The sequence below is a fragment of the Ranitomeya variabilis genome, chromosome 3 (genome assembly GCF_051348905.1).
Source record: "Ranitomeya variabilis isolate aRanVar5 chromosome 3, aRanVar5.hap1, whole genome shotgun sequence".
Classification (NCBI taxonomy): Eukaryota; Metazoa; Chordata; class Amphibia; order Anura; family Dendrobatidae; genus Ranitomeya; species Ranitomeya variabilis.
This window is the reverse complement of record NC_135234.1, coordinates 632190792-632205836: the sequence shown is the minus strand read 5'-3', so window position 1 is coordinate 632205836 and position 15045 is coordinate 632190792. Positions and strand designations below refer to the sequence as shown.

Genomic DNA, 15045 nt, shown 5'->3' with positions numbered 1-15045 from the left:
GCTAGGTTCACTAAATGCTAAAACTGGCCTGCCATTATGATTCTCCAGGTCATTACGAGCTCATAGACACCAAACATGTATAGGTTCTTTTTTATCTATCAGATATATCAGATCAATGCAAAAACCCTAGTATTCATCACTGACCACTGGCTCCAAAGTGTCTCATACAAGCCCTTTGAACAGAGAATGCTCTTGCCTTGGAAGTGTACTTCTCCGCCTCTGAGTAAACGAATTGCAGTCTTGGTGGCTATTTCCCAGAGCAGATCTCTGCTGTAAGTACCCGTTCATGGCATGAGGTCCCTACTTCAATGGAAGTCAAAGGGTCACCTCTTTTTTACTTCCCCAGTTATTATTGATCTATTATTAATCCCATATGTTCCATGTAAGGGTGATTTCTGGGCAAAAAAAAAAAAGCTTTGAAAAGTCGAAATTTTTTGGAGCAACATAGGATTGTGGAAAAAAAAAAAAAGCAACTTCTAGCATTTTCATGCTATTTACACCCCAGCTCTGACAAAGTGGGACAAGCTAGGGCAGGATGGTGTCATTGCTAACCCTACTCATCAAATTCATAATTCATAAAACAAGCAGCAGTATAGATCTTACTCCAGCAGTGCTGGAATATAATTGGTCATGAGACATAAATATTGGCAGATGCCACTTCGCTCCTTGCCTGATTTATTAAGAGGCGCGCACCGTGTAATAAATCAGGAGTGTCTGCTAAAAAAAATGCCCTCTCATCAATACTGGACAGAGAATCGCTGGTCTTGATTCATGCCACATCCTTTTCCCAGTAAACCATCTCCGTTTCCCAGTAAGCCACGATTTTCATCAGCCAAGGCTCAGAAAGTGTCTAAAACACATGAATATGGTGTAGGTTGTGAAATGCAGTTGTTGTTTTTTTTTAATCACATACTGTGCTAGAACTCTGGCACATTTAGCTTGAGAAATCTTCTCAATATCTGTTTTTAAGACTGTAGCTTTTAATATAGGTATGAAGTCCACATACACTTCTATCTGAGAAGTCAGACGAAATACAGTGTTAATGATGATGAAATGTAATCATAGCAGGTAACACAAGGCAATATCATCTGACAAGTCATTAATATCCTAGAAGTGGTCATCTGCAGCTCAGAACAAGAACCGGATGAAAGAAGAAGGTTTTTTTTGCCTCTTATCAATATAAGATACATTGAAACAATAACAAGCAAAATGTATTTGCAACATGTTTATTAGTAGAATCAGATATACATTCTCTTAAAGAGTTATAAAGAAAAATCTGAACTACCACAGTGATTTCACTATGTTACAAGTCTCCGAGTTGTCACCTTGTATCAGATGATGACAAATCCTATATTAGATTTTCTAGTATATCAGAAAATCAGGCGGTGATGTATTCAGCAATATAGGCGGGGGGCATGTAAGACATTCAGGTGTGGCTGGTAGATGTGACTAGAAAGTGGGTCACATTGGCTACACAACATATCCAGATATACGGTAGCTATGCCCAAGACTAAGAAAGACATCGTGCCTTTCTTCCTTGAAATGTCACCTGTCCATTGATTTTGAGCGATATTGCAGCTCAGCCCCATTTACTTCACAGTTTACTTCTATAGAAGCTCAATCTCAGAAATACAGCTTCATATTAGATCTTATATTATTGTCTACAATTGAAATATGTTAAGTGACCACTACATAGACTTTGTGTCTTGTGAGTTAATATCAGCAGCTTAATTCTGACTTGTCGTCCAGAACGAACCCTGTCACATTGAATCCTTAGCAGCCTACTAAAACCACAGTTAATAAGCTCTATTTCACAGTCTAACAGAAAATATACATAAAATATGCGGCTGTGTCATAACTACAATCCACACATTTCATTGTGATTATGCGCGGAGCCTCTTAGTCGTCACACATTTCCAACACAAAACGAGCTTTATCACAGCCTGGAAATGCAAACTTCACTTTACGGAGATCCAGATTTGGAGCATTTCAGGAATTAGTCTTAATGGACTCTCTGTTCTGGCTTAGGTAGAACAATGGCAAGGACAGCATCCACGATGAAGGCTGGCATGTAAGATGCGGGTAGCCACACCAGCTTGGCGTCCCATCCTGGACTGTATCTTGTTCGGGGGTGCGCCGCTTGTAAGGCATGCTCAATGCATTTTGGAACTTTGGAGATATCGGCATCGCAGATGAAATTCATGATCAGCCTTTGTACTTTCATATCTGGATTAAAGATAATAATATTAGAAAATATTATATGTCGGATACATTATTGAAGCATACCTGTCATCAGGAAATTCGACCCCTAACTAAGGGCATGTTATGTTTGTAAAGGCCCGTTAATGCTTATTACATGCATGAGTTTCTTGAAGTATGGAGTTTGGAAATTGTAGAGCAGTCCATCTCTGAAGTTTTAAGTGCAAGTGCAGTAGACAGACACCGTGTTTTAAGCTCTCATGTCTGTCTCCTTATTCCCTTACCTGCTGTTGGACTTCAGTCTTCGACTGACCGATTACTCCTCTCTTCCGCTGCCCAAAATTCTGCCCAGGCTCCAAATCATAGCCAGGAAATGTCTCGTCAGAAGAAGCAGCACACGTAGAGTAGGCTCCCGATGATATTGTGAGGGCTGGCATAACAATTTGCGCATGCACCTTTCCCTCTGCTGAGATTACTCCAGGCAGTGATTTTGCACATGCATCGAATTATCACATGGGGTTGTCTAAATAGAGGGGTTGATGTTCTGCAGTTCGTAATGTTGGCGCATGCAACGTCATCAGCAGCCTACTGTGCATGCGCTAAATCTTGGGCAGTAGAAGAGGAGAGATCTGACAGTCAAAGACTGAAGGCCAACGACAGGTGAGGAAATAAGGAGATAGCCTTGAGAGCTGGAAGTGCCATGTCCGCCCACTGCACTTGTGATTAAAACTTCAGAGGTGGATTGCTCTACAATTTCTAAACTACATACTACAAGCAGGGTATACATTGAATAAGCAAGGGACTTTGCAAACAAGCCTTTAGTTAGTGGTCTAATTTCTTGGTGACGGGTTCCCTTTAAAAGGAACCATTTACTGAAGGTATAAAAAAAGATAAAATGACATGCCAAATTTATGAGGACATGGAAGAAAGGTATAAAATTATGTTAAACCGTCTTGCGCTTTAAATTTTGACTTTCCATTTAAAATCAATTAGAAAAAATGTCCAAAACGCCACAGCTGGAATATGTTGTAATTTAACAAGAAATGCCAAAATATGAATATGTCCGATGTGCCTGATATACAAAAATAAAGTCATATTCATAAGTGGCAGATTTCTTCCATTCATCTGAAAAAGGTTGTTAGGTGACATTGAATTCTGCAAACCCCATTAAGATAAGGATATTATGCAGGGAAAAAAGCGAAACAGAGTATAGAGAAGTAAATAGGACCATACTGTAGTTCCAAATGCCCCAGAAGTTAAAAATTGGCATGCAGTTTTTTTTTCCTGGTAGAACCAAAGAGAAAGATGTGTGATGATGAGTTCTTGCAAGTAATAAGCCACTTTCTGACAGCTAAAACCAGGGAAAATATCATGGAAAGATTTACACGGCTGCATTTGGGATCCGCTCTTCGATTTGACTTCCAAATATTGTAGAGGGGGCCATTGCCCCGGGTCCTGCACTCTGAGGGGCTCACCCGGAGCTATGCTACTGCAACTGTATCGGCGTGCACATAGCCTATGCAGCATCAATAGTAAAAAGATCTAATGTTAAAAATAAAAAAATCATTATATACTCACCTTCTGTCTGCCCCCGGATACAGCCCAGGCCTTTCCCGCTCCTCGCTACGCTCGGGTCCATGCATTGCGGTCTCACGAGATGATGACGTAGCGGTCTCACGAGACCGCTACGTCATCATCTCGCGAGACCGCAATGCACTCTTGGGAGCGACGGGCACAGTCCAGCTGCGAAATGGCCGCTCCCTACTCCCCTGCACTCAGTGCCCCCTCTATACTTCCCCCCCAGTCAGCGCCCGCCACCCACATAGCGTTGTAGCAGTCCATTAAACCGACTGCGTTACACCGCGGCATAACGCGGTGTAACGCAGTCTGGTAACGCTGCTATTAACCCTATGTGATGAACTTTTTACTATTGATGCTGCATATGCAGCATCAATAGTAAAAAGATATAATGTTAAAAATAATAAAAAAATAAAAAATCGTGACATTCTCCTTCCGTTGCCTCCGCAGCAGCTTTTCCTGCAGCTCGCGATGCTCCGGTCCCACCGCTTCGCTGATTCCCAGCCAGCACGACCAATCAGCGACATTGCTGCGGGATTTAAATCACGCTTCACTGATTGTTCGCGCCGTCTGGGCGCGACCAATCAGCAACATTGGCGCAGGATTTAAATCACGGCAGGGCTCGACCAATCAGCGAAGCGTGATTTAAATCCCGCGCCAATGTCTCGCGAGACCGCTACGTCATCATCTCGCGAGACCGCAATGCACTCTTGGGACCGGAGCGTCGCGAGGAGCATCGGTAAATGCCTCAGCTGGATCTGGGGGGCCAACGGAGGGTGAGTATATAACCATTTTTTATTTTAATTCTTTTTTTTTTTTAACAGGGATATGGTGCCCACATTGCTATATACTACGTGGGCTGTGTTAGTATATAGCAGAGAGATGTAGCATATAACACAGCCCACGCTGTGTTATATGCTACATCTCTCCGCTATATACTATGTGGGCTGTGCTATATACTATGTGGCTGTGGTATATATTACGTGGCTGGCCAATATACTACATCGCTGTGCTATATACTATGTGGCCTGTGTTATATACTGCATGGGCTGTGTTAAATACTAAGTCTCTGTGCTATATACTACGTGGCTGTGCAATATATTAAGTGGCTGTGCTATATACTACGTGGCTGTGGTATATATTACGTGGCTGGGCAATATATTACATCGCTGGGCTCTATACTACGTGGCCTGTGTTATATACTACGTCTCTGTGCTATATACTACGTGGCTGTGCTATACACTACGTGGCTGTGCAATATATTATGTGGCTGGGCAATATACTATGTGTCTGTGCTATATACTACTTGGCTGGGCAATATACTACGTGGCTGGGCAATATACTACGTGGCTGGGCAGTATACTACGTGGCTGTGCTATACGCTACTTGGCTGTGCTATATTTCTCTGCTGTATCTGTGCATCATGAATCGTGGTATGTGTTAAAGAGGGGGGCCCACTGAGACTCTTTCGCCCGGGGCCCTCAAAAACCTGGAGCCAGTCCTGGCTTCACTGATTGTTCGCGGCTGGGCGTGACCAATAAGCGACAGGCGCAGTCCTCCCGCGAATTGGCGCAGAATTTGAACCACGCTTCGCTAATTGGTCGCGGCCGGCTGAATCCTCTGTGTAAATTGCATTATTCTGAAAACTTCATAAATAAACTACATACATATTCTAGAATACCCGATGCGTTAGAATCGGGCCACCATCTAGTTAGAAATATTGGTCTTATGGTAAATATTGCTTTCCTCCATTCAGGGTAATATTAGTAATATATGCCTATCTGGTACTTGGGGACAGGGACAGTATGGGCCTGTGTGATTTCAAATGGCAGTGCTGAATTTCTTCCCCAGTCCATACCTGGCTCACTGTATGGTGAATTGTGGCTGTAATTATCAGCACTTTGACAGTTCGCTCTTCACAGCACAGATATGCTGCAGAGCGGGCTGTCAATCAAAGTGTCCTAGAGTCAATATAGCTGCCACTAACAGTATAGTGAGTGATGATTGTAATCGCTCTATGCATGCTCCTATGAGTAAAATGCTCCTGGGATTATATACAGTATATTAATTTCCTCCCAGTAGCCATGAAGGTAGCATTTTATCAGATTAACCCTATATCTGCAGGTAAATAGCACTTTTCAATATGACAGGTTCCCTTTAAAAATTGAAAATAGTGATGGAAAATCCCTTTTATTTAGAACAATTTAAAATTGTGGCCTAGAAGGTTGTGCAGACCTTGTGTGGAGCAATTTCATCATTGTACATTCTGTAACTGCAATCTACACAATCTCTGCTCCTAAATTACAACATTGGCTGTAGCTGCAGGAAAGAACAAAAAAAACCAAAATAAATAAAAACGACAGTGAAGAGAAATGTATAGTGAGAAACTTATCGTTCTGCATTACTTACAACCCCCTACTCCTGGAAACTCACATTTTTGGTAAAATACGTCTCCATAACTCTTCCTCGTCTCAGGTGGCATCTGGTCCCAAAGCTGCTTCAGGGAATGTTCAATAGACTCCAGATCGGTTACTGCCGTCTTAAAGAAGCCCGGCTCTATAATACAGACCTTGACGCCAAAGTGCTGTATGTCTCTCCTGTGGCATGAATGGAAAATCACATTACATTTAACGTAAAACCATAAACTGTGGCAAACATTTCTCATACACAACGTGTTCTTCTTACAGCCATAATGCTGGCAGTCTGAGTTATCTCTAAATGATACTAAAATTGAACAATGAGCGTCTTTTTATTATTTTACCCTATCACTGATACCGCAGAATTGTAGTGCCTTAAAGTACATTTACACTGGCTGATAGTTGGTAATGAGGGTTCCAAGAAGCACTCATTCCAGATTATAGGACTGTCTATACAGTCTGCCGATGACCAGTCAAATGAGCAAAATGGTTGTTTTTTGGATGAAATTATTTTAAAACTTGCTTAAAAATTATCATTCTCGGCAGCACACCATCCTGTGTAAACAGGACATGTGCTGCCGAGAACAAGGATATTCTCATTCTGTACACATGGGAGTGTGGGCAGCCTGTTGAAACATGCTATTAAATGACTACGGATTGACTTGCATGTAGTCGATTAACAACCACAGTTGACCAGTGTAAATGCACCCTTATTTTCAGTACAGACCACGTTAAGACTGATAACTCGGGCAAAGTTTGATGAGTGGTGTCCAACCTACAGGTCACATTCCCTTCATATTTCCCATCGGCACAGTGATTCATACGTGTGAGCAGTTGTTCCTGATACTTCATCCAGCTCACATTCAAGAAAATTACAAAGGAATATATACACAGTGTTCCAAATTATTATGCAAATGCTATTTTTCTCTGATTTTCCTAAATGGTTGATGCAAATTATTTAGTATAATGTTCAAAGAATCAACCGTTAGAGTATAAATTTTATTGGACAAGCCCCCCAATGATAACAGTATTTGTTTCAAACCTAAAGTTATAATTCACATTTTATAGGTTGTAGAGAACTGAAATTGGTCATTTGTTGAATTTTCAGCATTAAGAGGTCACATTTACTGAAATCAAAAGCTTTTTCAATCGAAAACATCTTGTCAGGCCAAGTTACCTTCACAATTCTTGAATTCATTGCATCCATTGAACTTGTGTTTGGATAGTTTCTGCTTGAATTTCTTTGGAGGATGTCAGAATAGGCTCACAGAGTTGCTGTTTTGACTTACTCCCACCCTCATAGATCTTCTCTCATTTTATGCCCATAGCAGCCAATGACTAAGAGGTATTCTTTGCAGCATGAGATGGTGCATTGTCATGAATGAAGATGATCTTGCACGGTCAGGAAAAAACTGGACAGTTATGTGAAAAAGTATTTGCCCCCTCCCTGATTTCCTATTATTTTGCTTGTTTGTCACATGTTTGCTTTAAATCACCGAAAAAATTTAAATATTAGTCACAGATAACACAAGTAAATGCAAAATGCAGTTATTAAATGAAGGTTTTTATTATTAAGTAAAAAATAAATCCAAACCTACAGGGCCCTGTGTGAAAAAGTGATTCCCCCCCCCTCCTTAACCCCTTAAGCCCAGAGGGTGGTTTGCACGTTAATGACCGGGCCAATTTTTACAATTCTGACCACTGTCCCTTTATGAGGTTATAACTCTGGAACGCTTCAACGGATCTTGGCGATTCTGACAATGTTTTCTCGTGAGATATTGTACTTCATGTTAGTGGTAAAATTTATTCGATATAACGTGTTTATTTGTGAAAAAAACGGAAATTTGGCAAAAATTTTGAAAATTTCACAATTTTCCAACTTTGAATTTTTATGCCCTTAAATCACAGAGATACGTCACGCAAAATACTTAATAAGTAACATTTCCCACATGTCTACTTTACATCAGCACAATTTTGGAACCACAATTTTTTTTTTGTTAGGGAGTTATAAGGGTTAAAAGTTGACCAGCAATTTCTCATTTTTACAACACCATTTTTTTTTTAGGGACCACATCTCATTTGAAGTCATTTTGAGGGGTCTATATGATAGAAAATATCCAAGTGTGACACCATTCTAAAAACTGCACCCCTCAAGGTGCTCAAAACCACATTCAAGAAGTTTATTAACCCTTCAGGTGTTTCACAGGAATTTTTGGAATGTTTAAATAAAAATGAACATTTAACTTTTTTTCACACAAAATTTACTTCAGCTCCAATTTGTTTTATTTTACCAAGGGTAACAGGAGAAAATGGACCTCAAAAGATGTTGTACAAATTGTCCTGAGTACGCCGATACCCCATATGTGGGGGTAAACCACTTTTTGGGCACATGACAGAGCTCGGAAGCGAAGGAGCGCCATTTGACTTTTCAATGCAAAATTGACTGGAATTGAGATGGGACGCCATGTTGCGTTTGGAGAGCCCCTGATGTGCCTAAACATTGAAACCCCCCACAAGTGACACCATTTTGGAAAGTAGACCCCTTAAGGAACTTATCTAGAAGTGTGGTGAGCACTTTGACCCAACAAGTGCTTCACAGAAGTTTATAATGCAGAGCTGTAAAAATACAAAATCATATTTTTTCACAAAAATGATCTTTTCGCCCCCAATTTTTTATTTTCCCAAGGGTAAGAGAAGAAATTAGACCACAAAAGTTGTTGTGCAATTTGTCCTGAGTACAACGATACCCCATATGTGGGGGTAAACCACTGTTTGGGCGCATAGCAGAGCTCTGAAGGGAAGGAGCACCATTTGACTTTTCAATGCAAAATTGACTGGAATTGAGATGGGACGCCATGTTGCATTTGGAGAGCCCCTAATGTGCCTAAACATTGAAACCCCCCACAAGCGACACCATTATGGAAAGTAGACCCCTTAAGGAACTTATCTAGATGTGTGGTGAGCACTTTGACCCAACAAGTGCTTCACAGAAGTTTATAATGCAGAGCCGTAAAAATACAAAATCATATTTTTTCACAAAAATGATCTTTTCTCCCCCAATTTTATATTTTCCCAAGGGTAAGAGAAGAAATTAGACCACAAAAGTTGTTGTGCAATTTGTCCTGAGTACAACGATACCCCATATGTGGGGGTAAACCACTGTTTGGGCGCATAGCAGAGCTCGGAAGGGAAGGAGCGCCATTTGACTTTTCAATGCAAAATTGACTGGAATTGAGATGGGACACCATGTCGCGTTTGGAGAGCCCCTGATGTGCCTAAACATTAAAACCCCCCACAAGTGACACCATTTTGGAAAGTAGACCCCCTAAGGAACTTATCTTGATGTGTTTTGAGAGCTTTGAACCCCCAAGTGTTTCACTACAGTTTATAACGCAGAGCCGTGAAAATAAAAAATCTTTTTTTCCCACAAAAATGATTTTTAGCCCCCCAAATTTTTATTTTCCCAGAGATAACAAGAGAACTTGGACCCCAAAAGTTGTTGTCCAATTTGTCCCGAGTACGCTGATGCCCCATATGTTGGGGTAAACCCCTGTTTGGGCGCACGGGAGAGCTCGGAAGGGAAGGAGCACTGTTTTACTTTTTCAACGCAGAATTGTCTGGAATTGAGATCGGACGCCATGTCGCGTTTGGAGAGCCCCTGATGTGCCTGAACAGTGGAAACTCCCCAATTCTACCTGAAACCCTAATCCAAACACACCCCTAACCCTAATCCCAATGGTAACCCTAACCACACCCCTAACCCTGACACACCCCTAATTCTAATCCCAACCCTAATCCCAACTGTAAATGTAATCCTAACCCTAACTTTAGCCCCAACCCTAACTTTAGCCCCAACCCTAACTTTAGCACCAACCCTATCCCTAACTTTAGCCCCAACCCTAACTTTAGCTCCAACCCTAGCCCCAACCCTAACCCTAGCCCTAACCCTAACCCTAGCCCTAACCCTACCCCTAACCCTAGCCCTAACCCTAACCCTAGCCCTAATGGGAAAATGGAAATAAATACATTTTTTTTATTTTATTATTTTTCCCTAACTAAGGGGGTGATGAAGGGGGGTTGATTTACTTTTATAGCGTTTTTTATATCGGATTTTTATGATTGGCAGCTGTCACACACTAAAAGACGCTTTTTATAGCAAAAAAGTTTTTGCGTCTCCACATTTTGAGACCTATAATTTTTCCGTATTTTGGTCCACAGAGTTATGTGAGGTCTTGTTTTTTGCGGGACGAGTTGACGTTTTTATTGGTAACATTTTCGGACATGTGACAGTTTTTGATCGCTTTTTATTCCGATTTTTGTGAAGCAGAATGACCAAAAACCAGCTATTCATGAATTTCTTTTGGGGGAGGCGTTTATACCGTTCCACGTTTAGTAAAATTGATAAAGCAGTTTTATTCGTCGGGTCAGTACGATTACAGCGATATCTTATTTATATCATTTTTTTATGTTTTGGCGCTTTTATACGATAAAAGCTATTTTATAGAAAAAATAATTATTTTGGCATCGCTTTATTCTGAGGACTATAACTTTTTTATTTTTTTGGTTATGATGCTATATGGCGGCTCGTTTTTTGCAGGACAAGATGACGTTTTCAGCGGTACCATGGTTATTTATATCCGTCTTTTTGATCGCGTGTAATTTCACTTTTTGTTCGGCGGTATGATAATAAAGCATTGTTTTTTGGCTCGTTTTTTTTTTTTTTCTTACGGTGTTCACTGAAGGGGTTAACTAGTGGGACAGTTTTATAGGTTGGGTCGTTACGGACGCGGCGATACTAAATATGTTTACTTTTATTGGTTTTTTGGGGTTTTTTTAGATAAAGAAATGTATTTATGGGAATAATATTTTTTTTTCTTCTTTATTTAGGAATTATTATTATTTATTTATTTATTTTTTTTTTTTTTTTACACAAGTGGAATTTTGATTGGAGATTGATTTCAGTGATCCAAAGACCCATGAGACACAATGCCATCCATGAGTATATTTGAAAAACAAAATATTACAACTTTATGACACAAGTCAAATTTGCATAATAATTTGGAACATTGTGTAGTGCAAATAAATTGAACACTGGAGTTCTGGAGTCTAAAATGAAGGTTAACTAGAGAGTATACATAGCACTTTTTTCACTGATGTTTCATAATGGTAAAGCTACAAATTAAATGAGTAAGGCTATATTCATATTGACCTTTGACCCTAGATATGAGACTGCATCAAATGTTTCTGTCTGAATCCTGAAAAATGGGATTTGGATGTTACCTTCGACAGAGCCATTCACTGTAATGAGGCACAGGCAATCACTTAGTGCTCCTTCTGTTCCAGTGGTGTCTGTCTTTTTCAGATGGACACAAAATGCACATACATCGTAGTACAGTGTATAGCTCATTATCTCTATGGACTCATTCAGACTTCTGTGATTTCTCTCGTATGCAAAAACACAGACTGATTTTCTTCAGTGTTTGGTCAGTGTCATTTTTTACCATCAAGGATTTCACTGATGAAAACATTTTTTGCAAAGCTTCTCCTATTCCTTCCAATGTTAATCACACACAGAACACCGTTTGTGTACAGATGCCATCCATGTGCGAAAGACGTGAATAGAACACATACTGTACAATTGTACATAACACACGGACAACTGAATGACGTCTAAATCAATCAACACACTGCAATGTGGCACTGAAGTGTCCAGAAAAACATGGAATGAAAGGACGTAGACTAGTCTTACCTGAGACTATCAGAGAAAGCCTCCACCGCATACTTGGACACACAGTAACCCCCTCCATTGGCCGATAGTCTCCCAAGCACGCTGGCCATGTTAACTATTCGTCCTTGTGCTTGTTTTACCAGAGGCAGAAAACCTAGTGTCACTCCAATAGTGCCAAATGTATTCACTTCCATAACCTTCCTGTAGTCCCCTAGCGTCATCCACTCAGTTGGACCAATTGGGTTGGCAACACCAGCGTTGTTAACTAGACCATAGAGACCTATACAAGGTGAAAACAAGATAAATATCAAACAACCGTCTATGCAAGGTCTTAAAAGGTAAAAAATGTCATTGATACAGGAACCATTGACAGCTAGAGAGACCGAGACATCACCACATACAGATTGGGCATCTGAGTGGCAAATGGACAGTAGAAGGTTGCAAGGTTCAATCATAGTTCGAATACAGAAAAAGTGGTCCTACTATAACAAATATGATTAAATGGTTCTTGTACTTTCATACAACTTGATTCCATTTAACAGATAATGTGCTAAATAGACAATCTACAAATCAGTCAAAATCATTTATACACTGACGTCTTTCCCGTGGAAATGTACTCCAAAATGCCAGCCCCTAGGTGTCTCCTAATTGTCTTACTGGCTGTCCACTGCCTGTTGTCAGGTGTAATCTCTGTCTAGCATCAGATTCACCGAGATGATAGATTACAGGAAATGGGCAGGACTTTGTCTCGGCTCACCTGTTTGTTAAACAGGTGTCAGGGAGAGACTTGGTGAGCGAGAACTAATAACCCGGGCTCCTGCAATTTCCCTAAGACTAGGGAAATCCTGACTGACCCTCTACCTGAAGTTTACACTGATGGTGTGCATGTTCAGGCCTCGAACCTCACCCTAACTCCTGAGCTCAGCCCTAGGCTGAAACCTCCACCCACCACCCAGTGAAGAGGTAATACTTAAATACCCACAGTTAGCACAGACAAGGATAAAGGAAAATATACACCACGCCGCAGACACTCAGGAATACACTATAAATGTGCAGGGCAAAATAAACACAAATATAGGAAGGAGTAAATAAGACGAAGGAATATACACCACCAGCAACGAATCTCCAACCACCAGCTCTCCACTCCAGACCGAGATAACAACGCAAGACAGAAGCTATAATCGGCGACGCCCAATGATCAGGAGAACTATTTAAAGGCCATGGAAATGGCCCAGCTTCCAATCCGAGGATCAGGTAAATTAACCCCGGAAGAGCTAGACAAAATCTAGCAGACGCCAATGAGTAAATAGTGGTCAAAAGCAGAATTACCGCTGTCTGTCGGATGACCTGGTCTGAACAGCGTCCGACATGACAGTACCCCACCTTCTACGAGGGACCCCAGGGCCCTCACGGCTTATAGGACCCGGCTTGTCTAGATGGCGACTATGAAAAAACCTGACCAGCCGATCCGCATGAATGTCTGAGGCTGGTACCCAGGACCTCTCGTCAGGCCCATAACCACGCCAGTGTACCAAGTACTGTAAAGTGCGACGCACTACACGAGAGTCAACCACCTTGGAGTCTTCAAACTCCAAATTACCATCCACCAAGACTGGAGGTGGCATAGGCGCCGCGTCCACAGAACCCACCACCTTCTTTAGAAGAGACCTGTGGAACATGTTGTGTATCTTATACACCGTAGGGAGCTCCAATCGGTACGCAACTGGGTTAATGATGGCGGTGACCCTAAATGGACCAATAAACCGTGGACCCAATTTAAGGGACAGTATCTTGAGTCTTATGTTTTTTGTGGATAACCACACCCAGTCATCCACACTCAGGTCCAGACCTGGCACACGCCTACTGTCAGCCACACGTTTGTACCTAGCACCCACACTCAACAGGCGCTGTTTAACTCTCCTCCAGACTGATGACAATTGTGTTCCTAACTGGTCCTCCTCCGGAACGCCGGAAGAGCCCCTCTGACTCAAGGTACAAAATTGAGGATGTAGCCCGTAAACACAAAAAAACGGAGACTCCCCAGACGACTCCTGGCGGTGATTATTGATGGCAAACTCAGCCAAAGGAAGAAAGGTAGACCACTCCTCCTGGTTATCAGAGACAAAGCAGCGTAAGTACTGTTCCAAATTTTGGTTCATACGCTCAGTCTGACCATTTGACTGAGGATGAAACGCCGAAGAATGAAACAACTTGATTCCCAGCCATGAGCAAAACGCTCTCCAAAATTTTGCCACAAACTGAGACCCCCTATCAGACACGATGTCAGACGGAACCCCATGAAGTCTGACCACCTCCTGCACAAATACCTGAGCCAGAGTCTTAGCATTAGGCAACGAAGGCAAAGGCACAAAGTGCGACATTTTAGAAAAACTATCAACAATCACCAAAATGACCGTGTTTCCAGCTGATGAGGGCAAATCAGTGATGAAATCCATGGAGATTTCCGTCCATGGCTTACTAGGTACCTCAAGAGGAAGTAGTGTGCCAACAGGACGGGAGCGGGGTGTCTTAGCCCTAGCGCACGTGGTATAAGCTGACACGTATGAGACCACGTCCTGTCGGATCTTGGGCCACCAAAACCGACGTGACACAAACTCCAAGGTACCTCTAAGCCCTGGGTGACCAGCCAGGACGGCATCATGATGCTCCGCCAAAACCTTTAGGCGGAGATGAAGCGGAACAAAAGATTTGTTGACGGGAAGCTCAGATGGTACCTCCTCCTGAGCCTCGGCAATCTCAGCCTCAACCTCGGTAGTGAGAGCCGAAACCACAACACCCTTTTGGAGGATGGGTACTGGATCCTCCCGAGGTTCTCCCCCCGGAAAACACCTGGACAGAGCATCCGCCTTAGTGTTTTTAGACCCCGGTCTGTAAGTGACCACAAAATTGAACAGCGTGAAAAACAATGCCCAGCGAGCCTGCCTGGGGGACAGACGCTTGGCTGACTCCAAATACAGCAGATTCTTATGATCGGTAATAACAGTTACCTGATGGACCGACCCCTCCAAAAAGTGTCGCCATTCCTCACAGGCCAACTTAATTGCCAACAACTCCCTGTTGCCGATATCGTAGTTACGTTCGGCGGACGACAGTTTCTTGGAG

The 15045-nt window shown here is 42.0% G+C and overlaps 1 protein-coding gene across 2 annotated transcripts in view; it reads right to left on the bottom strand.

The window, feature by feature from the left end:
* Nucleotides 1-1210: 1210 nt before the first annotated feature.
* RDH5 (retinol dehydrogenase 5) overlaps nt 1211-15045 on the bottom strand; it is a 92339-nt gene continuing 78504 nt past the window's right edge. For both annotated transcript variants that reach the window (XM_077297504.1, XM_077297505.1), the window contains exons 3-5: nt 11944-12202; nt 6211-6374; nt 1211-2226 (exon numbers count right to left, since the gene is read on the bottom strand). In XM_077297504.1, coding sequence (XP_077153619.1) covers nt 2003-2226; nt 6211-6374; nt 11944-12202 — 647 coding nt within the window. In that variant the 3' untranslated portion in view covers nt 1211-2002. The remainder of the gene's footprint in view (nt 2227-6210; nt 6375-11943; nt 12203-15045) is intronic.